The 24,357-nt window shown below is 38.2% G+C and overlaps 1 protein-coding gene across 19 annotated transcripts in view; it reads left to right on the top strand.

Annotated features, from left to right (window-relative positions):
- Window positions 1-24,357, top strand: part of EFCAB11 (EF-hand calcium binding domain 11) — a 145,180-nt gene that overhangs the window by 37,900 nt on the left and 82,923 nt on the right. For 2 of the 19 annotated variants that reach the window (XR_005363677.1, XR_005363676.1), the window contains exon 6: window positions 1,000-1,277. The exons of 16 other annotated variants lie outside the window; for them this stretch is intronic. Coding sequence is in view for 1 of the 3 variants with exons in the window: in XM_038545532.1 (XP_038401460.1) it covers window positions 1,000-1,027 (28 nt within the window). In the remaining 2 variants the exon portion in view is untranslated. Of the gene's footprint in view, window positions 1-999; window positions 1,697-24,357 lie in introns of those variants that run through there. One more of the 19 variants, XM_038545532.1, reaches the window with a different exon arrangement.

Here is a 24,357-nt window from a genome sequence, read left to right as displayed (position 1 = left end):
AAGAAGCCCAGTAGAGCAATAGTCTGTTTCTTGACTGTGTCTTGAGATTCAGTCAGAAGCACAGAAAGGCCTTGGGGTCAGGGAGAGTGATTGTAATTTTGCTATACATTTCATAATTGTCATCCTGTAGTCACTTACAGGACTACAGCTCAGCTTTCCCAGCTTGTAAACACGGATAATAACATCTTTTCCCCAGAGTTGGCATAAGCATTAACTGAGATAAGGAGTGCTCCTTGGGTGTCATTTCCCTTGCTACTATCATTGGAGGCAGAGGCTGGGACTGAGTCCTTTTGAGCCTCTGCTCTACCCCCAGACTTAGTCAAGCCTGAGGACGGGAGGTCCTCTTTATGTCTGATTATGCCTCATGCTTTGCTAATGAAAATATATTTCTAGGTTGTGAAGTTCCATGAGGATTTTGTAGACTCGCAAACTCACAGAAGAGATATTCAGATAGTTTATCTGGTCTTCAGATACTTGCCTCTATATCCTCGTGATATTTATCTGTAGGTCGGTCTGCTTAAACATTGAAGACTGAGGAAGGCAATAAAAGATTGCTAAAAGGTGTAGCAAAGGTGTGCCTCAGAGTTGGCTTACCTGTTCATGTATTTGTTTCACAAACTCTTACTGAGCATTACTGTTACAAAGATGAACCCCAGAAGACAGCTGTAGACTTCAAGAAGCAGGATGCTTCCTGCTTGGCAGGAACTGATAGGCAGCCCTTATCTATATAACAGGAAGATTATTTAAATTTAAGTATTCTTTATAATGTTACAAAAATCAGTTATAGGATTGTAAAATTTCTAAAACTTTTTAAAACTCTGGTGATGAAATTTGTTAATTTTTCCACAGCATAATATGTGTTTGGAAGGTTGACACCGGTTGGCAGATGCTTCACTATGATGATAAAGTCATAAAACACAATTAATAATATGGCTGTCAATATATATATATATATATATATATATATATATATATATATATATATATTTTTTTTTTTAGGAATGGCAGAGCTGACATCTTTGGTTAGATCTCCTTGATTTGGATCTTTAAGATACAGACAGAATCGTGGCCTCGGATGACAGTAGAGGCTTCAGAAATCACATACACCATCTCTCTCCTAGCTGAGAAAATGGAGGTCAATGAACTTAACAGCTTCCTCAAGGTTACACAGACCTGGATCAAAACTCAGGTCTCCTGACTCCCAGTTCAACGCCAGCACATTATTTAGCTGCCCTAACATCTACACGAGAAGCCATTTTCCGTGGAAACAAAAGCAGGTGTGTGTTTGTTCAGCCTCTCTAAGCTTCCCTACGAAACCCAGAGCATCATCTCTACCCAATTATCAGAATGAAAACTTTGTATCCAAGACAGTTAATTAAGATGCTCCCACATACATTTCGGAGCAGAGCTGAGGGGAGGGGCAGAGAGGCACCCAGCACACGGTTCTCAGAGCACACAGGTGCCCATGTCTGCTACCCCTACTGAAGCACCCCTACCGAGGCAGACCAGGTTTTCCTTTGCAGGCTGCCTCGCCTGCTCTGCTTCTCGTCTCTTGCTAGATGAATGACATCCTATGCCGCAGGTGTATTAGTAATTTCTGAGTTTGTTCCCCACTAAAAATGACCTCATTGTTTTTGTGCTTCTTTTCCATACTTATACAGTAACAGGAAAATAAACCAGCTCTGAGTACAGCCCACAGCAGAAATCTTGTGCTCTTTATGCAAGTTTGATTTATAGACGTGTACTGCAGAGCGGAGTGACTATGAAACATTCATCTTCCCATTGCTAGTTGCCATGGAAATCAAGTACACAGAGCAGTGTCATTCCAGTCCTGGTGATGCCTGCAGTAGTTTATCCCTTTGTTGTTCTTGTTTCTTAAGCAACTGCCTCGCATTCTTTCATCATTACAATTAATCATGCACACAAGTTTTTATCTTTCATCTCAAATAGAAAGTACTAAAAATGTCTGACAAAAATAGGGAGAATTTAAATATTCTTGTGGCTTTAAATATGCATTTGCGATTTTCCCCCTCAGTCCCATTGGAAAATAGGTCATGTAGAAAAAAAAAAAGCACATATTAATGTACAGAAATTTCAATCAAGAGAGCAATAGAGAAATCTGAGCAAAAAGCAATGCTACGCTCAGGAAATCTTAAGGAGCTTCAGACTCTCAGGCCTCCCAGTGCTTGGAATGAAATAAGTCTGCATTTTGGGTAATGCCAACCAAAAACAGCCCCTGAGCTATATATTATCAACTCTCTTTTTGTTTTGTTAGTCTCCTTATGGATTTGAACAACCTGAATATTTGCTGGATAGGTTACAGTCAATTTTAAAGAGTAGGGAGGCTTCTTTCTTTAAAGACTAATAAAGTTCAAGATTTTTTTTTCAGAGTAGGTAAAAGGAATTCTGTTTAATCTTCCTTATTTTTTGCCTCAGTGTCACCTAGCTTAGTTCATAGTACATACCAAGCCAACAATTAATAAGTGTTTACCAATTATCTGCCTTCTTTTAATGGACTTCTGGCCAGGTTGGTTGGTTAAGAGCATGTTTGGAATAACTGCTTCTTTGCTTATTGGTTGGGAGACCTTTGAGAAATATTTCAGTTTAGCTTGGTTCCTTTATCTGTAAAGTGACCAGCTATAAAATTAGGATAATAAGATGTAGAAAGGGTTGATTCATGCAAAACACCTAGCTCTATGCCTGACACAATACGAATGGTCAGGCAGGGAGACCACGGTAGTGGTGATGATGGCTGTACCTAGGATTACTGCTCTTACTACTTACTATGACTACTCCAGGCCCGAGCTGAGCTCTAACCCAGGAAGTGAGACTTCCTTCATCTACCTTGATTTCAGCTCCAAAGCCCAGGACTCTGTCTTTAGGGTCCAAGTTCACAGGTGATTGCCAGTGCTTTCACTTGGGCTGCACAGACTCACTTCATCTTAACACTTTGGATTTTGGTCAAGACATATTGACAGTGGCCCTTTTATCTACAAATTGGGAAGAGAAGGCTATCCTCAGAGTTGCACATTTCTGTGACCTCATTTGTTCTAAAGGGCTCTGTTGGGATGCATAAGGAGGAAGTGGGCTGCCTGCTTCTGTGTTGCTTAGGGGAAGGTTCTAGTGCTTGTCTAGAGCGCCCAAAATACTCTGTGACCTGCACATCTCTACCCCAGTACTCCCGTGGTGCTCTGTGTTGGCTGCAACCCTCCTTTGGCCCTCTGGAATTGAAGTTTTCTGAACTGGTGGCAGACGCATTCTTTGTTGAAATTCACTCTCCTTGGCAGTCTTCCAGGGCACACGGCAATGCCTATTTATTTGATTTAGCTTTTGTTTGGTTAGCCTTATATTTGGTCTGTTTTGCTTTGTGCAGTTCTTTTTCTCTTCAAATTTCCATGTTTCGATTCCTTGGACCTCATTTCTATTTATTTTGCTAGCTGGCTTCATAACATTGCTAAAAATCGTTTGCTTTAAGCTATCACAAAATGAGTAGTCTTAGATTAATTTGTCTTTTCTCCCCCAAGCCTGATCTATAACATGTGAAGTAGGTGTACTTTCGTTAATGATTAAAACAAAATAGCCTTTATGGTTTCCCCTTTGCCACTTCCTAACAATACTATCCCATGGTGACCCAGGTTCTCTTTATTTAGCTCATGGTTATTTCCTGTCCCCTAGTCGGTAGGTTCGTATCAATGCTAAAGAAGAGATTGTAGTGTAACTTTTCTGAATTCTTGTGTTCTACCTCAAGGTCAGGGTGCTCTTCCTGCTTCTCCCTACAAGTTAAAAGCTCTAAAAGTCAGACTCTCATGTCTTCCAAGTGAAGCTCTCAACACTCAAAGTGACATGAGTACTCAGTAGACCTCTATATTTTTGTGACTGCATTGGACACAGTTTGTATAACTTTCAAATGACTGAAATTTAGACCCTCTGTGGATTCTTGGTAACGTTTCCAAATCCTCCCTGGATGCCTGACCGTATGTATGGTCCTCACCTTATACTTGGTGTGGAATGTGCAATCCTGTCTTCTCCTTGCCCAGAATCACTTGAGAAGATGTCTCTGCCCTGTGCACATTTGTCCTCGGGCTTGTATCTCTTCCTGTTTGGGGGAAATAAATATGTGTTAGCACCTTCTGCACTGCAGACACTAGGAATATATGACAGAAAACAAGACAAATCCTACCCTGCCCTCCAGGAGCTAATAGTCCAATTGGGGAGAATAGGTAGTTAGTATCCAAGATGGTTAATCCTGAAAGATGACTGCAAAGCATTGTGGGAAGGTACAGGATGCTTAATGCGGCTGGGGAGCCGGCATGAGGCCGACTTCAGAGGAAACAACAGCCAGTGTGAGACCTGAAGGATGACCATAGGCAGGCAGAGACAGAGTGCGTCTCACAGAGTGCATCTGCAGAGGTTAGCAGGAGAGCATGGCAGTTCCAACAAAGTCCCTCCATGTAGCTGGTCTGCTGTTGAATACACTTGCTTTCATTTGTCTGGGTGGGTGGGTGGGGCCAGAAGGATAAATACAGAGTGATAAGACTGGAGAGGCAGGCATGGGCCAGATTGTGTAAGGCCTTGTAATGTTCAGGAAGTTTGAACTTTAAGTTATTTTAAGTTAGGGAAATATTTTAAGTTAGGGAAGTGACTTGATCAGGTTTGTCATTTATTTCATCTCTCCTATTGCCGAGTAGAGAATGGATTACACTGTGGCAAGAGTAGCCTCTATCTGGGTTGAACCCAGGGACCCCTTCCCAAGCTCACCTTCCGCTTAACAACAGCACTACGTGTCCTGCTCAGCATCTAGCTTCTTGGGTTTTCCTGATTAGTGCGAAGTCTTGCCCCAAACTCTGCCATCTCCTAAGCTTCTGGCTGGCTCTTGCTCTAAAATAACTGTGCCATCTGGGATACTCACTAGATTCCCCTTGCTGTCATTGCCCAGATAGTCCATGGCTTTGCCTGTCGGCTTAGATCCCCTGAGATTCGGAGGCCAGCTTAGATTAACCTGAGCTCCCTTGACTCATGAAACCCATTGTAGTTCACACACTTGGCCCTCCCTGCACTGCCAGGCCAGGTCAGACTTAACCTGAGAGAATTCCTCTGACCTCACATTCCACTAGCAGTTGAATATTCCACATATTCCATACTGATTCCCAATGCACTCCCATAGGACTATAAATGAAGGAAGAGGGATTGAAATAAGATAAAATGAACTAGCCAGTTGACTTTTGAGAAAGTTACTTAACTTCTATGTGCCTCAGCACCTCCTCTGTAAAATACGGATATTAGAGAACCTACATCACTGAGTCGTTCAGGGAATTATGTGAGTGAATACATGTGAGAGCACTATGCCTGGCCCCTGGTAGGCCCTTACTGTTTATTAATGTTTTATTTATTTTTTTAAAAGATTTTTGAATATTATTCATGAAAGACAGAGGCAGAGATAATAGACGGGGGAGAAGCAGGCTCCCCGCAGGGAGCCCAATGTGGGACTCGATCCTGGACCCTAGGATCACGCCCTGAGCCAAAGGCAGATGCTTAACCACCTAGCCACCCAGGGGTCCCTGTTTATTGATGTTTTAATGAAGGTGTCTAGACTGTCCTAAAGAGAGACAGGAGGACGTAAAAGGTTTTTCACTTTAGGAATGAGTTGCCACAGCCAATTGGGCATTAATCTTGAAAGGTCTACTCCTCCTCTGCACTGTGGATAATGGAGAGATGACATTAACACTACATTCTTTCTAGTCGGGTACTGACCGAGTTGGCTTTGTTTCAAACCTGAGGTTTTTTTTTTTCTTTTTTTTTTTTAAAGATTTCTTTATTTATGATAGACATAGGCAGAGACACAGGAGGAGGGAGAAGCAGGCCCATGCCGGGGAGCCTGACGTGGGACTCGATCCCAGGACTCCAAGATCACGCCCTGGGCTGAAGGCAGGTGCTAAACCGCTGAGCCTTGAAATCTTTATATTTCAAATTATCTTTATATTTCATAAATTGTGCTCTAGTCCCGAAAGCAGGCAATGATGTTTGGGCCTCCCAGGACCAGCCTCTCCTCCTTCATGACAGTGGTAATAACAGCTACTAGTTGATCAGGCACTAGATGACAACTCTGTCTCTCTATTGATTTATTAAACAAATGCTAGCTGAGTGAGTGCCACGTACAGGACTCTAAGGAGGGGCCCCCGGGTGGCTCAGTGGTTGAGCATCTGCCTTTGGCTCAGGGCATGATCCCGGGGTCCTGGGATCGAGTCCCGCATCAGGGAGCCTGCTTCTCCCTCGCCTATGTCTCTGCCTCTCTCTGTGTGTCTCTCAGGAATACATAAATAAAATATATATTTTTTTAAAAAGGCACTAAGGAGGGTATCAAGTTGGAGCAAATCGGACAGGGATAGCCTTTCCCAGAGTGACCATAGGATCCAGCAGAAAGTGGTACCTACTGTAGAATCACAAAGAGCTGAGGGGATTTGAGTCCAGCCTGGGCCATCCAGGAATTTAGCAACTGAATTAGGATTTGAAAAACCCTGGGCGGAAAGGCATCCAGAGAGAGAGAGAGAGAGAAGGCACAGAACAGGAGTGGATAAAGGAGAAGTGTGGAGATTGGAGCAAGAGAGAGGGCAGTCAGTGGTCATGGGGGAGTGGTAACAACTGTGGGCGCACATCAGGTGCCTCTTGCATGCCAGGTCTGGCCTGTTCCGCGTGATTTCCTTGTGTATCATTCCTTTGATCCTCACAGCAGCCCTGTGAGGTGGCGACTCTTATTACCCCCATTTTAGAGATGAGGAAACTAAGAGGCAGAGCTGCTGAGTGCCTTGGCGAAGATCACATGAACCGATAGAAATTGGCTCTGCCGCAGACTGTCTGACCCCAACTTGGCAGCACAGATAAGCACATCCATCATGCAAGCGAGAACCTTTGTCTTTCCCTTTTATATCTCTCCCCATGTGCACCCTTGAAAGGGATTTGGAATCTCTTTATCAATCAGCTCTACCACAGTTTACAGATTTTTGAAGGAATCGTTTTATTTAAGGGCTTTTTCCATTTCAATTTCAATAGAATAAAGATCTGGACAGCATATAAATTTTCACGGTCAAAAATAGAGCTATATAATCTATGGCTATAACCCTTTTCATAGACCCAAGGCTGTGGATATATGAAAACACTTTAGCTGAATTGTACACCCTTTTTTGAAAAACTCCCTGATTTCTGACAATTTGGTCATAAAACCTTTTGATAAAAATATAAAAAACCTCATACTGCCAAACTGTAAAATGTGACTGTGTTAATGGCCAAAAAAAAAAAAAATCTATATTTTACATGGTCACAACTGCTTAAATATCGTAATGGGAAACATTTATGGCTTACATAATTGAAGTCCACATTTCTCAACCTTTTGTTAGACCTTCAGACAAATCACAGAATTGACTGGTATGAGTTTCTCCATTACTCTGTCTTCACCACGGTGGGGTGGTGGGATATGTACCAGGCTGTTGGTCAGTGGTTCAGGCTTGACTTCATATTGTAGGAAACTGATTCAGCACATCTGTTAACCTCCCTGGACTTCAATTTTCCCTCCTTCTAGCTTTAAATACCTCTTTAAAATGGTTCTCCATTTTCATACCTTTTATTTGCTTACTCTTTGAAGAAAACCATGAGTGATAGTACGGTGTCTAATGGCAAGAAATGAAGAAAAAACCAAATAATTCACATGTCCTTATCATCAAATATCACCAGTTTCAGCATTCTTTAACAAATGTTTATTAAGCAATTACTATGTACATGATAAATATGTGTTTCGCTGCCCAGGATTACCAATAATTCCCCTGTTAAATTCTCTAATTTACTTGGGATTTACCTTTTCTATTTCCCCACCACTCATATCTACATTATTACTATAGGATCTTATACTCATTATTTAATCTTATTTTCTTATATCCCAAACAAACAGAGCCAAACAGAAACCTCTCATCCCAAAGGGATCCTTGGTATGTTGCAAATAATTATTAAATCATGCTCTTTCAATTTTTTCAGTGTAAAGAAGCCCCATTTAAACCTACTGGGCTATGCTTCCTAGGAAAAACCATAGCTGTCAAATGCTCACATCTAATCCGGATGGGTCAGCTGACATACTAGTTTTAATGGTTTGTGGTGATGAATTTGTCATAGAATCGGAGCCTTCTCTGGGTTATAAATTGCTCAGACTCAAATGCTATGGAAAATTTACAAGGACTGCCATTAGAATAGAATGTTTTAAATTACCTCAGTTGTACTGGAGGAGAAAAAAAAAAAAAACCCTGATTAGAGCTGTAGCAGATAATCATAAGTTCACAGTATCAAAAAAAAAAAAAAGTTTTTGGACTGTTTGTCAAATAATAAACCAGATAATGGCAAAAGTACCTGTCATATTTTGAGTGCCCAGCATTGCCATGATTTTGTTCAGTCCTCACAATAGCCTAATGAGTTGTACACACACATTATGATTCCTATTTTCCAGATAAGAAAACTGAGCTTAGAGATGTTAGATAATGTTCCCAAAGTCACACAGTTAATAAATAGCTGGAAGTGTTCTAAGTTGCTTGTTATCACCTTCCGTTCATGATATTTAAAGTGAGAGTCATCATCTTTGTCCTCAAGTCAGCTCTTTCCTTTCTATTTCTGTCAGTGATACCATGATTTTCCCAGATTCATTCTTGCAGTCATCATTGATTGTTCCTTTTCTGTCCTTGCACTAAATTTATTCCATCTCCGGTCCCTTTGCTTGTGCACTTTCTGCTGTCAGCCCTCTTGCCATCCCCTTAGTGCGGGTGTCCAGGCCCCCTGCCTAAGTGTACATGCTAAAAGCCAGACCTTAACTCGGCATTCAAGGCCGACCACCTCTGCCCACTCTCCTTGGGTTCTTCTAACTTCCTTCTTGATGAGCTATTACCTTCACCCCATCATGCACACGAAGACTCCTTTCTGGGATGTCCCCTCCTTTGCACCCTGGTCTGTGAGCCCTGCCCCTTCCTCAGGATGGGGTCGGGTCCCCTCCTCTGTCACGCATTCTGATCCATCTATTCCTCAGTGACCATCTCCTCTTCTCAGTGCTCGTGACAGGAGTTTCTGTATCTCATTGTGCATGAAGCGTGTGCCACCTGCCTTGCACTGCCGTACAGCTCTTCCTGCATGTGATCTGCCTCTCTGTCAGCAGTGCTCAGGCGTGGGGTCTAGACCCCTCATGAATATCTGGAACATTACGCCCAGAAATGTGAGTTTCTATGCCCCATGTGCATGTATGAGGAGAGGAGTCTTTATGGTAACATTGAATTTGCTGGGTTAAGAATGCTCCCATTAATCCCCCAGAGATTATTCAGACACCCACTGCATAGGAAAAGGACCAAATGTGTGTATGTGCCGGCTGGGTGTTTGTAAAGATGGCCTTAACAACTCACCCACCTTTGTTGGCACACCCCTTCTCAGGGTACCTTGGCTCTCCTCCCATCAAGACCTAGGGTTTTTCTCCACTGTCTGAATCTGAGCTGACCCTGTGACTTAATTTGACCAAAGGGTGTAGCAAAACCTAGCAAATCACCAAACCTGAGGGTGATGGTGGGAATCACTGCCCACCCCCAAAGGATCCCATTTGAAGCCGTGCCTTTTGCCCCATCAGCCACTTAGGTTTTGTCCCATTGTGCACACGCAGATGGGGTTTGAGATGCTGCTTGAATGACAGTGCATTTTGAAGTTCTGTATTTCTATAGAAATGGCCTTAAATGTAGATAAGAAATTGTGATTAGGGACACCTGGGTGGCCCAGTGGTTGAGCATCTGCCTTGGGCTCAGGGTATGATCCCGGGGTCCTGGGATCCAGTCCTGCATCAGGCTCCCCACGAGGAGCCTACTTCTCCTTCTGCCTGTGTCTCTGCCTCTCTCTCTGTCTCTCATGAATAAATAAAAATCTTAAAAAAAAAGAAATTGTGATTATTTACACACCCTAATACTATAATTGTATGTTGTCTCTTTATAATTTCCTAAACGTAATCCAAAGCTAACAGTGATTTTTAAAAATGCTTATATTTTCACAAGACTAAGTTTAAAAAAAACAAAACCCTACGTTCTTAGTTTTCAAACACCTGGAATTTTCCGTCCCCTCTCTCCTGCTCATTATATAGAAATAAGCTCTCTGTTTTTGCCAAATAGCAAAACAGCCTTTATTTGACAGTGTGTGTTTTACTTTGGTGCTACTGTTGAATCCTACTAACATTTTCTTTCATGGAAAATGACCATTTCTTCCAAGAGTATATGATTGGTTTTTTTCAAATGCATGAAGTTTTAAAAATGAAACTTCATTTCAGGCAGAATGATCTTTGGTTTTATATGAAAATGGAATATTTTTTAAGGTTCTGTGGCTGATCATCATTTTAAAACCTATTAGTTGTAACAGGCCAGCTTGACAAATGAGACGTTTTAAATTTAACTTAGACAAAATACCTCATGATAGATTCTGAAACTAGGCCAGGAGAACTATGTTTAAATGATTCTTGAATTTGTTTTTTAAGGGATAGTTTTCTCCTTTAAATGTGTGTTCAGTAAAACACAGTTATTCAAATTCTGGTAGACATGTAGGAGCGCCAGCCAGATTCATGCATAACGCAGACGTGGCATTGTTCGTGGGGCTTTCACTCCTAATGACTGACCTAATGTGTTGTGTCTCCTTTTTCTGGCTGAGAGAAGGAATCCCATTTTATAAGCATTTTATTCAGTAATGTGTTCATATTGCTTTTTACCTCATACTATTTCTCAGATCGCAAGAATACTTGTGACATATTGAGATAGTTCATATTGCTAGAAGAGTACAAGGTAATTTGGATAGAAAATACGTAATGTAATAGCTTTAGTCACAGAATATAATTAAATTAGTGCCTAGTGTAAAAATAGTGAAAGGATTTATTTTTAGTTTTTAATGAATCAGATGAATGTGATTAAAATATGTAAATTAAATAACAGCATTCATTTCCATGCTCTTCTCTGTAGCATCAGCTCTCTCGAATACATATTGTAAGGAGTTCATTTTCTTCTCCCCTACCCCCTTTTTCAGTAAACCCAGTATTCAAGACGGTGAGTTTGATAAAGTAGGGAATGCATTTGTTACACGCTTCGAAGCCTTAAAGCAGAGGGGTTGTAAATTGGGCAGGCATGTATTCATTCATCCGTTCAGTAAATGATTATTCAGTACCTACTGTGCACCTAGGGTCTTTTGGGGTGCTTGGGGGTAGAGCCATGAGCGAGGCAAACAAGGTCCCTGCTCTCAAGGAATTCACAGTCTATTCGTAAGAAGACAACTGAGCAAACAAGTTAACTTCAGACAGGAATAACATGCTATAAAGAAGGTAAAATACTACAAGAGAGAATGATTGATGCCGTATTCATGGATTCTGTAGTTTGTTATGTCATTATATGATTGTATTTTATTACATCATAGCGTATTCTGTCTTTTATTATATCTCTATATATATTTATATTAATCATTTTTGTAGCCACCTGTAAGGTTATAAACCTTGTAAAAAGAGATGAAAGGATAAAAAAAAAGATGTTAAGAGTCCTCAAGATGTGTAGGTTTTCTGAGCATTCCCAGTTTACAAAGTCACACTAATGGGCTGTCGTGTCCTTTTCTGTATCCTCACCATCCTGCTGCATTTGTTTCTAATTATCAGTAAAGTTCAGTTCAACAGATATTCTGAGTCCATGCTGGGCACGAGAAACTGTTGAGTCCACTGGGCTGTTACAGACGAATGTGGCAGAAAATGGGATATACTTGGATGGGAAAGCAACTTTCCTGGACTGTATCTATCATTTCAATCCGTGGTCAGCTACCTCTTCTAATATCTTATTTATCCTTAGGTTACAAATCACAAAATGATATGAAAGATCTAATGATATGAAATGATATGAAATATCTAATCTAAATGTCAGTGATTTGTAATGTTAATGCAGTTCTTCATTTGTTCTTCTTCATCGGAGACACAAGACATGAAAAAATGATTTTAAGACCTTCACATGTGTCAGTCCCGAAAGGGTATATTACTTGAATACTTCTCTTCTTAAGGAAGGGACTTGTTAAAAATTAGCAATTTAATAAAATATTTAAAAGATGCGTGTGTACACACACACACACACACACACACACACACACACACACATACTTTTAAATGAAGCAACACAAATTTGTAGGCTCTGCTCTATCATGGTTATGATTCAGGGTATCTGATTTAGACCTGGGAATCAGGAAACAATATAGACGATCTCCTCTCTATGTGTCTTCAGACCGTATTAATATACTGACTTAAAATTTCCACTGAACTAAACTTCCTAGTGATTTACAAGGCATTAAAATTGCATTGCTGAGAACACTTATGGAGTCCTCCTTCAGAGATAATTAATAAAAAATATTTTGTTATTAAAAGGCAACAGTTTAGGTTTCATTCTGGCAAAGGTAAGTTCTAGAAGCCTTTCCATGGTGTGCTGCTAGTAATTCCACTCCTTGGATGCTTGCTTGTTGGCTTTATTCTTTCTAACTCTCCCTGTTTCTGTGGTTTAATAGATTTTCCTCCTGTTTAGAATAACACTGTGGAAGCCAGTGCTGCATTTAGTGTCTATCTCCAGGCATGGCCAATGCCTCTTCTCGCTGGCTTTGTTCCAGGGGTTCTGGAAAAGAGCTGATGGAGCCGCACTGTGACCGGGCAGAGCTTTTTCAGCTCTCCTCCATATTCTCTTGTCATATACATGTGGAGCATCAGGGTGTATTATGTACATGTAAAATAATTGAGACAAAAAAAAAAATACATACGTGTTCCCCCTAGGTTAAGAAACAAAACATTCCATTCCAAACATGGTTGAAGCCCCGTGGGGAGCCCTGCCTGCTTGCCTTTCCCTTCCTCTGCCCCAGAGATAATCGCTATCCTGAATTTTTAAAATCATTCATGCGTGCCTTTCTATTTTATGACACAGATTTATGTATTTGAAATATGTAGTATCGTTTTATTTATTTTTAAACCTTACATATAAATGCAGATTGCTTTTTCTCTAATCATTGTCTTTTTGAGACTTATTTACATTAATACATGTGTCTTTCATTTACTTTCCCTGCTATATACTAGTGTGTCGGGGCTCAAGGAGGCATAATAACTTAGCACCCTCTTTCACCATCTAGAATAAATTGAGAAAGAGATACAAGCGTTAGAGAATAGTAGATTAAAATGTCAGCTCTGTTTTGAAATAGCTCTGTTGGAGGGATGGGCGTGCTAGATTGTAGCCAAACGAAACAGGTTTCCCTTCCAAGCACAGGCACCCCACATGCAGGCCTGCCCCTGTGGCATTGGGGAACAGAGCACTGTGTATGCCCCCACAATCAGGTGGCTCTTAACAGAGAAAAGGTGGAGCAGTGCCCATCAGATAAGTCACTTTTCTAGGAGGAATGCATGAGGAGATGGGGAGAGGCTGGGAATATTACTCCAAAAGAGGTTCCTCTGCATGCAAATATAGATGGGTGAATCTCTGTAAGATTTACCTTACTTATCAAATTCTTTTCCATTATAGAATTCAATGCTTCATGTTTAAATCATAACACCTAAATTATAATTTTTTGCCTCAGTGTAGTTACGTGAAAAGGCTATCCACAAAACACCTCTGACCTACCAAAAAGCCAATTCATAGACCATTTGGAAATTGTCTCTGCATAACACACCTTTTACGTTTTAACTAATCTGATGCTAATACTGTATTAATGCTTTATTTTCTACTTAGAGCTTGTGGACATTGCTGTCATCCATCCGAAGGCACTTGAGTATCAAGTTACATATTATGCTACTTGTATAAGAAAATGGTGTCATGATTTTGTTAATTCTTGATAAGAATAGTTTCTTACAGGATCATAGACTTTCACCAATGAAAAGATCCTTAAAACTTGGTACAGTCTTATTTTACAGATGTGAGTTTAAATGACCGCCCCCCCCCCCCCCCCCCCCCCCCGCCAAGGTCACACACCTAAGCTGGTAGAGATCAAGGTTAGGAGCCAGGCCTGTCAGTCCAGCATCCAGCACAGTGTGTTCCTCCCCATTGCAGTGGTGCCTTAGTCCATCCAGGCTGCTATAACAGAAGACTATATATACACTGGGGGTTTTAAGCAACAGACATTTGGTTCTCACAGTTCTGGAGGCTGGGAAGTCTAAGCTCTAAGTGCTGAGACATCTGGGGTCTGGTAAGAACTTGCTTCCTGGCTCAAGACAGCCATCTTCTTGATGTGTCCTTACGTGGCAAAAGAGACAAGGGAGTTCTCTGGGTTCCCCTCCCTTGGGAGCACAGCACCTAGAATGAAGGTTCTACCTTCCTGACCTCACTACCTCCTAGGGGCCTCACCTCCAAATACCATCACTTCAGAGGTTAGGTTTCAACATACAGATTTTGGGGAGAGGTAAAACATTCAGTCTGTGCAAGTGGATTATAGAATTATAGCTTCATTCTCTCCGTTCATAATGTGGATGTATTTTTACAGTCAGATTTCCTTGACAGATAGGTTTCGATGCCTTTTGCTTTTTGTTGCTGGTGTCCTTTTGTTTCTTAACACTACAGGAACTGTTTATCGTAATTCCTTAGATTAGCTTTATCGAAGCAATGTAGACTATTTTACTTCCTTATTGTGGACTGGAGTTTACTTGCTAGCCTTTCCAACAGGTTGTATAAATAAGTGTCATGATAAATTATTACAAAATGGCATATTAACAGTTTGTAATAGTTAAAATATGGTGTAATAGTTTGAAACAGGTTGTAACAAGTTGTAAATTTCTGAGTATTTAATTTTTTAAATATAATTTTTCTGCACATAGTTATCTTTTAAGTTAGTGTGTTTAATAATACAATGAGTACTTTCAATCCATGAACAAAAAAACTTCCTGCTTTCCTCGCTTAGGAACTACTATCCAGAATGAAGTGTTTATTAATCCTTTGCTTTAAACACACACACAAATATGTATGTATATACACACACACCCCTATATATTTCCTTAACATTTAATCTTTCTCATTTTAAAACTATATAAAAAGAGTATCAAAAAAAAAAAGAGTATCAGATGTGTGTGATCTTTTGGTGACTTGCTTTTTTCACTCAGTAATATGTTTCTAATATTAATCCCTGTTTTGTGTGTAATTAGAATTCACTCATTTTAAATGTGTATAACATTCCATTGTATGAATTTATCAAAATGTATCCATTTTCCTGTTGATGGGCATTTTGTTTCTCCCTCTAGTTTTGCTTATTTTGTCTATTACTACTAATACTGCACAGTCTTGTGCCATAACTCCACATGCCCAAGTGCAACTGATTCTCTTAGGAGTAGAAGTCCTGGGTTATAAAGTATGCAGATGTTTACTTTGATAGTGCCAACATTTTATAATGCCAAATGATGTTTCCAAATCATTTGTATTAATTTGTACTCCTATCACCATGTGAAAGAGTGCTGATCTGCATCTTCTCCAACACTTGGTATTATTAGACTTCCTTTTCCATTGGAGTGGGTATACAGTGTCTCATTGTGGGCTTGATTTATGTTCTCTGATTATAATGGATCATCTATCATATATCTTCATGTTTATTGGGTTCTTCTGTGACAGACCTATTCATAGCTTGTATCCGTTTTTGTTTTATTTTCTATTGATTTGACCATGCTCTTTATAGATGTTCTCAGTACTAATGTTTTGTCATTTTAACAAATATCTTCTCCCAGTTTATGGCTTGTCTTTTCTCTCTCTTCAGATATCTTTTGAAACATAAATTAACTTGGTTGAATTTATGAATCTTTTTTGTAGTGGAATGATTGTGTCTTATTTAAGCAACTCTTATTTCAAGATTAGAGAGGCATCTACATTTTCTTCATAAAATTTAAAGTGTTGCTCTTGAAAATTAAGTCCTTAATTCTTCAAGAGTTGATTCTTGAGTATTGCATAGTATGTGGGAACTTTTTCCATGTGAATAATCATTATTTTCTACTTTTTTTTTTTTTTGACTGTACCCTTTTTTCTCTATAGCTCTGCCATGCTGCCTTTGTTCCTACATTTTGTATTCTGTTCCATTGGTCACCTTGCACCAATTTCACAATGTCTTCATAAGATCTTAATGTTAGTAAGGCAAATCTCCCTCTTTACTTTTCTTCTGCAGTAGTATATTGATTATATCCAGTTCTCTGCTTTTCCATATAAATCTAGAACTGGCTTGTTAGGAGCCAAAAACCCTGTTCACATTTTAATTAATATTTCTTGAATCTACAGATCAATTTCTGGAGAATGAATATCTTAGTGATACTGTTTTCCTATCCTTGAATGTGGAATGTTTTAATTTTTTATTCTTTTTTTACTTGTATGTTTTTATTTATTCATGAGAGAGAGAGAGAGAGAGAGAGAGAGAGAGGCAGAGACACAGGTAGAGAGAGAAGCAGGCTCCATGCAGGGAGCCCAACGTGGGACTCCATCCCGGGTCTCCAGGATCAGGCCCTGGGCTGAAAGCCGCACTAAACCTCTGAGCCAACCGGGCTGCCCTGGAATATTTTCTATTAAGTATTTTTTAAAGCCTTTCAGAAAATTTTTGAGGCACCTGGGTGGCTCAGTCAGTTAAATGGCTAACTCTTGATTTTGTCTCAGATCATGATCTCTAGGTTGTGAGATCGAGCCCTGTGTGGGGGTCTGCACTGGGCATGGAGCCTGCTTAAGATTCTCTTTCTCCCTCTCCTCTGTCCCTTCCCCACTTCTCCCTTTCTCTTTTTAAAAAAAAAAAAAAAAAAAAGCCTTTCCTTTCTTCCTTTCCAGTTCTCATGTCTTTCATTTCTTTTCCTCGACTTACGCACTAAGATTGATACTTTCAAGTGATGATAGTGTCTGATTCCCAAACTCAGGGGGAAAGACTTCAGCATCTTATCACTTAATTTGATCATAGCTATAGGATTTGGTGTTCTGTGTCAGATTTAAAAAGTTCCCACCTAGTCTACTACATTGAGAGTTTTTATCAAGAATCGGCATTAAAATTGATACATGTTTTTCTGTATCTGTTGAGTTGAAGATAATTGGTTTTTATTGTTTAATGTGGTCAATACGTGTATGTATTTATTAACCCTATTTGGTCATGTTATCTTTTTTTATATACAATTGCATTCAGTTTGCTCATATTTTCCCTAATGTGTGTGTGTGTATACACTATTAGTATAGGAGCATGTTAAAACAAGTTCTCAAGTTGAAATTTCTGTACCCACTCAAGGTATGCTTAGACCAAGGTGCCACTCTAGATGAGGGACAGTCAACATCCATAACCTCTCAGACATGGGTTATCATTTTCCTTTTATTAATTAATTAAAATTTATTAATAAGAGACACAGAATGAGAGAGAGGCAGAGACACAGGCAGAGGGAAAAGCAGGCTCCATGTAGGGAGCCTGATGTGGGACTCAATCCTGGGTCTCCAGGATCAGGCCCTGGGCCAAAGGCGGCCCTAAACCACTGAGCCATCCAGGCTGCCCTCCTTTTCCTTTTCTCTTGCTACTTTGCTTAGGACAACTTTCATATAGCTCTTTGGGTATTAGCCTAATGTGGGGAAGTTATCCTATGAGATAATCAATCCATGATGGGTAAGCCTTGGGTCTCTTTACTCCTGATCTCTTCTCCTATGATGCCACCAAACCAGAGCCCAGATTCAGATATGGATCCTCACCCTCAGGGTAAACATGGTTCTGGGATGCTGAGTTTCCACTAACCATTTTGGGTTTGAGCTATCCCAAGAATATGACCTGGCCCTACCTTTTTTTTTTTTTTTTTTTTTTTTTTAAACTGTGCCTTTAAGGTAGTTTTGTTTTAGTTCTTATGCAGCACTTTTGTTTTTTTCAGTGGAGAAATTGATCTATCCAAAAACAGAAAGTCACATGAATTATTAAGTACTTTTTCTCTCAAAACTTTTTCTAAATTCTGTTTTCCAGATATTGATTTATTGGGCAGAGCATTGGATTTACTAAGTGTTAGAAAAGACAAAGCTTATTTGTAAGAGATGTAGAAAATATATGAAATTAGTGATACATTTCTAGTTTGTGGATTCTGGCATTTCAGTTGTGCTCTACCTTCTCTTGCTATCTGAAGGATATGCCTAAGTATTTCTAACCACTATTGTTCTTCTCTTGAATATCATTTAGAAGGTGTAAGCTTAATATTTCTTTTCATGTGATGTAAAAGCATATTGTCAGGAAATAGTGGTATAACTTAATGAACATGCCACTGAATCTCAACGTTTTTATTTCACCTATTATTTATGAAAGAAACAATACAATGTTTTATGTTTTCATCAAGGTATTATTTTTGCTTTAAAATTTTATTTATTTATTCATGAGAGAGCGAGTGAGAGAGAGAGAGAGAGGCAGAGACACAGGCAGAGGGAGAAGCAGGCTCCATGCAGGAAGCCCAATTTGAGACTCGATTCTGGGACCCTGGGATCACGCCCTGAGCCAAAGGCAGATGCTCAACCACTGAGCCACCCAGGCGTCCCTTCATCGAGGTATTATATCTAAAAATCACTTATGTTGAACTTGACTTCAAGATATTACAGTGCATTTTTACTAATATCTAGCATAAAATAATTTAACTATGAGTATTGATAGTGCTCCAAGGAAGAAGGACTCTGCCTATAATTTACTTATGGCTACAATTTGTTACAGAGAAAGGATATGAAACAAAATTAACAAAGGGAAAGGCAAATGGGGTGTAGTCCAGGGGAAACCAGGTGCTAGCTTCTGAGGATCGCCTCTCAGTGAAATCACACAGGACATGCTTAATTTTTCCAGCAGCAAGTTGTGACAATATGTGTGAAGTGTTGCCAACCTGAAACTCATTCAAGACTCAGCACCCGGGGTTTTTATTGTGAGATGATAATGTAGACAGTCTCTACCTGGCATGTACCAAAGATCCAGACTCCCAGAAGGAAAGCAGGTGTTCTTCATAAGCCATATTGCACAAACAGTTTTAGGCACAGCAATCATATGAGTTAATGTTAGTGAAAAACTTCTGAAAATCCAAGTTTCCAGATGCCAGCCAAAGGCGAGCCTCATAAGCAGGATAGCAATCAGTCCTGCTGTGTTAACTGTTTTCTGTGCATGGAGTCACCACTAAAGTTTTTAAAGCACCTACTGTGTAGCAAGCACTGTTTATTCATTTTATCCTCACAATAGCTATTTCCTGGATAAAGAACCAAGACACAGAAAGATTAAGATACTTGTCCAAGGTTGCACAGGTAAATCAGGATTCAAATTTGGAGTTCAGATTTTATGATTTATCAAATGATTTATTGTGCTTTTTCTTTTAATTTTCATCTTGTCCCATCTTATGGATAAGATGCTTCATAAAACTGGGATTTAAAAAATTGTCTTCATATAACCTTTTTTAATCTTCAATGTTTCATGGGTCTTAATTTTCAGGTTTGGAAAATCACTCTAATTATCATGCAAAACTTTCCTGATTTCATAAACTTTTCTCAGCCTTTGTGTTTCTGGATTAGAAGATCTGAATAGTTTTTTTTTTTTTTTTTTTTTTTTTTTTTCCCGTATCCCTACAGACTGCTTGTTTGGTCCTTGACCACTAATTTAGTTCCACTATTTCTTTAGACTTCCTTTCAGTATCTCCTGAGCTGTAGCAATCAGAACTGCAAGCAGAAGGTATCACTGCATCATGGTTTATGAACAAAGACAGGGCAGCATTTTCAGCATTTCATTTCCTTCCTTGTAATTCTCATCATCGTGCTAGCAGTATTGTCTACTCAGTAGATTGGACAATGACTTAGGGAATGGTCTTTAAATGCCCCTAGGTGGCCATATGGGATATAGCTAATAACTGGCATGACTGTTGGAGCTTGCGTCTCTGTAAGTGTACTTTAGATTATTTCTTTTCTGATTGAAATGAAGAAAGCCACTATTTACTATATCCATTCCTAAGGAAATACATTATAGCTTCAAGAAAAGTCTGAATGTTAACACATGTGCTGAAATATGATACAGATGTTTAATGTCCTACTGTAATACTACTTCACTGTTCAGAGTCACCTGCTTTTTTGATCCCTGCCTAAGCCTGCTTGCTTTATTTCATAACACCTGTTCTCAAGAATATATTTACAGCCTGTTGTCTTTTCTAAATGGTTAGTACATATGTTAGAAAAGGGTTGATTTTTACCCATGTCATTCAGTAAATACCTTAAAGATTCCCTATTACTTAATTTCAGTGTTATTTTATTTCAGCATAACAACATAATAGTTGTTTTTATTTAAATACCATATAAGAAGTCTTGATATATGACTGAGATATGACATTTAAATATCCATGGATAGCAAACAAGTTATTTCTATCTTTAATTTTTCCAAAAAAATAGTAAAACTTTCAAACTACTGAGTGATATTAAATGTTCTTGTTACTTCTATAGGCTTAGAGAGCATATGTCTATTCTTTTATGCTTATCTTGAGCATCCAGTTTTTCAAGACTTTTGCTGCCTTCTATTCTGGTCTTTGCATTCGTGGTTCCCTGTTTAAACACTGCATTAAAAGAAGAGTCTTACCTATCCAAAGTGACTTCCCCCTAACCCCCTCCCTGAATAAATCTCTCCTACTGGTAGAGATTTATCATTTACAGCACTTACCAATCTCTGAGACTATCTTTTGTCTTTGCATATTGTTTCTTTCTCAAACTTGACTATAATAGCTCCATGAGAGCAGTAATGTTACCTATTCTATCTTGATTACCTCTGGATGTTCAGGTTAGCACAAAGCACGTGGTCGTTTCAAACTTGTTGTATGAAGCAGTGAATTAATTTTATTAATGACTATAGAAAAATGTTATTCATGTTAGATGTGATATATAATCTTTATCATTCAAACATATTAAATTTTCTTTGAGTTTCTTAGAACTTGAAGAGGGTGTCCAAACCAACCTTGGGTTTAGGTTCCCAAGGTTATATTTGGTTAAATATAATGGTTATATTTAATCTCTAGGCTTGGTTAAAATTTCTGATGCTTTGGGCTATGAGAATTGTATATTTGCATAAATCATCAAATCTCCAATTAACCAGGACTCCTACCAAATTTCAAGATACCAAATGTGTACTTTCATTTTGTGTGTGTTCATTAGAAATATTTTAAGTGAAATAAGTCAATCGGAAAAGGACAAACATTATATGGTCTCATATATAATGAATTATATATTCATTTGGGGAATATAAAAATTAGTGAAAGGGAATAAAGGGAAAGGAGAGAAAATGAGTGAAAATATCAGTGAGGGTGACAAAACATGAGAGTCCCCTAACTCTGGGAAATGAACCAGGGGTAGTGGAAGGGGAAGTGGGTGGGGGGTTGGGGTGACTGGGTGATGGGCAATGAGGGGGGGCACTTGGCAGGATGAGCACTGGGTGTTATGCTATATGTTGGCAAATTGAACTCGAATTAAAAAAAATTAAAAAATATTTTAAGTACAGAAAGGGATAGATAGTAATTTAATGTAACTCTTCTGCTTCAGCTACCTAGCTTTATCCAGTCTTAGCATTTGCCACATTTACTTCAGATTTTTAAAGAAATAAAATCATACATGTAGAGTTGAAAACCCCTATGCATTCTTCCCTGAGTCCTTACCCTCTCTCTCTTTAGAGAGAGAACTGTGATAATCTATATTTTGGTATTTATCAGTTTTATGCATGTTTAATACAACTGGGTAGGCATTTATCCATAATATGTAATCTTGTTTTACATGTTTTCCAGTGTCATATACATTATATTGTATCATTTATAGCCAAGATCTTGATTTTTTTCACTCTACGTTAAGTTTTTGAGATTCCTTAATAATAATACATGTAGTTCTTGTTGTTCATTCATTTTCATTGCAGTATAAAATCTCATTGAAAGATAAATCTATATTTTATTTATCCACTTGCCTATGGATGGGTGTTAATATTGTTTTTAGTGACTCACTATTTAAACTAAATACTGCAGTAAGCTTTCTGGTGCCTTTTCAACTGTACACAAGAATTTCTCAAGGGCAGTGCTTTACAATCTTTTCACCTTATTGCACTCATAGACAATAAGTATGTATAAAGTGCATTTAGGTAAACAGACAAGTTGCTTTTGACCGTCTGCCTGCTCAAGAGGCTTTGGGGCTCAAGATCTTATAAACCATCCATAGCAGAGTTTTGGGAAGCTGTGTTCTAGGGCAGTGACCTTTTGTATTTCTCTGAAAGTATTCTTAAAAATAATGTACTTCCTTGTGCATTTTTAGACTGATAACTAATCCTTTCTCCATGGTTGCATATGATTTCCAGTGTGTTATAAATATTGACTCTTTAAAATAAAACTATTCTGCTCTTAAATGTATTCCTTGGAATCTAAATATCATTGTGATTTGATACACATCATTTTTCTTTCTTTTTTTTTTTTACACATCATTTTTCTTTTAAAAATGTGTAAGCATTTAAAGTGATGTGAACAGATTCTTAACAATTTGAAAATTTAGATTATTTTTGAACTCCAATATCTATTTATTTTCTCCTACTAAATTTTATCCTAATGCAATATTTTTTCATCATTTTGGTTTTCTTTCACTTCTCATTTTTAAAAATCAGATTTATTAAGGTATAATTTATATATTATAGAATTCTCCATTAATAGGTGTAGTCATATGAGTTTTGACAAATGTATATGGCTGTGTAACCAGTACCAAATCAACATATAAAATATCTCTCTTCCTTTCAGTTCTCTACCTCTACTCCCAATCTCTGATACCACTGATCTTATTTCTATGTCTATATCATTGCCTCTTCCAGATTGTCATATAAATGGAATCACCCAGTATGTGATCTTTTGTATTGGTTTTTCTCACATGACAATGCATTTGAAATTCATCCACATTGTTGCATTTGTCAATGGTTAGTTCCTGATAGTTGCTAAGTCACATGTTCTTGTATGAATTCTACTACAGTTTATTCATTTACCAGTTGATGGACATTGGGTTGTTTCCAGTTTGCGGCAATTATGAATAATTGCTATAAACATTTTGTTCCAGTTTTTGTTTGGATATTTGTCTTCATTTCTTTTGGGCTAATAAATGTAACTTCTGAGTCACACGATAGGTTTATGTTTTAATTTTCTAAGAAGCTGGCAAACTATTTTGCTTTCTCACTAGTAAGATTTAAGACTTCCAGTTACAGTTCATTGTTACTGGCACTTGGTATTGCTAATTTTTTTGTTTTGTTTTTGTTTTTAGCCTTTTCTAATAGGTGTATTGTGGCATCTCCTTGTACTGTTTAATTTTTACTTCCCCAAGTGATTTAAATAATTTTTCTTGTCCTTGTTTGCCATCCATATCTCTTGTAATGAAGAATGTGTTCAAGTCTTTTGCCCATATTTTTATTTGCTTGTTTTGTTTTGTTTTTTTGCCTATTTTTTTTTTAAATTAAGTACTAAGTTGCAAGAGATTTTTATATATGCTAGATACAAGTTCAGTGTATGACTTTTATTTTCATTTTCTGAACTTTTTTTTTTTAGAAAACAAAAGTCTTTTATTTTAAAATCCAAGTTATCAATATTTAAATGATTCTTTTTTTTTTTTTTTTTTTGGTCTTACCTTAGAAATCTTTGCCTAATGCCAAGTATGATGGTTAATTTTATGTTTGAATTGGGCTAGGCCATGGTACCCAGTTTCTGATCAAACAGCAGTCCAAATGCTGCAGAAAGATTTTTTTAAGATATAATTAACAGTTAAATCAGTAGACTGAGTAAAGCAAATTACCCTTCTTGATGTGGGTGGGCCTTCTCTAATAGATCAGTTGAAGGACACAAGAAAACAGACTGAAGTCCTCCAAGAAAGAAAGGTTTCTGCCTTTTAACTACCTTTGGACTTGAGAGACTATAGCATCAACCCTTCCCTGGACTTCCTGTTATTTTACATTGGTCTGTTTGTCTATCCTTGTGCCAATACCACCCTCCTGATTATATGGCTTTCTAATAAGTTTTGATAATCTAATAGTATAATTCTTACAGCTTTGTAATTTTTTTAGAATTGTCTTGACTGTTTTTAACTCGTGTAAATTTTCACACTTACATTCTTAACTACTATGTTCTACTGCCTCATAAGTGATACTCGCTTTCATTTTAGTGAAATAGCCAAGATACAAGCCAACTAACCTCAAAGGAAGTCATAGAATTTATAACACACAGTTGGCATGTTTTTGTCATTCATTTTCTTTCAAGTAGTTAACATTTTTTTCCATTTAATTGTTTACTTTTTATTATCATTTTTCAACTTATCCTAAACCACCTTCAAAAGAAAAGAAATAGAA

This window comes from Canis lupus, chromosome 8 (assembly GCF_011100685.1).
Source record: "Canis lupus familiaris isolate Mischka breed German Shepherd chromosome 8, alternate assembly UU_Cfam_GSD_1.0, whole genome shotgun sequence".
Lineage (NCBI taxonomy): Eukaryota > Metazoa > Chordata > Mammalia > Carnivora > Canidae > Canis > Canis lupus.
Note: the sequence above shows the minus strand (reverse complement) of the source record. Positions and strands in the feature narration are given on the sequence as shown.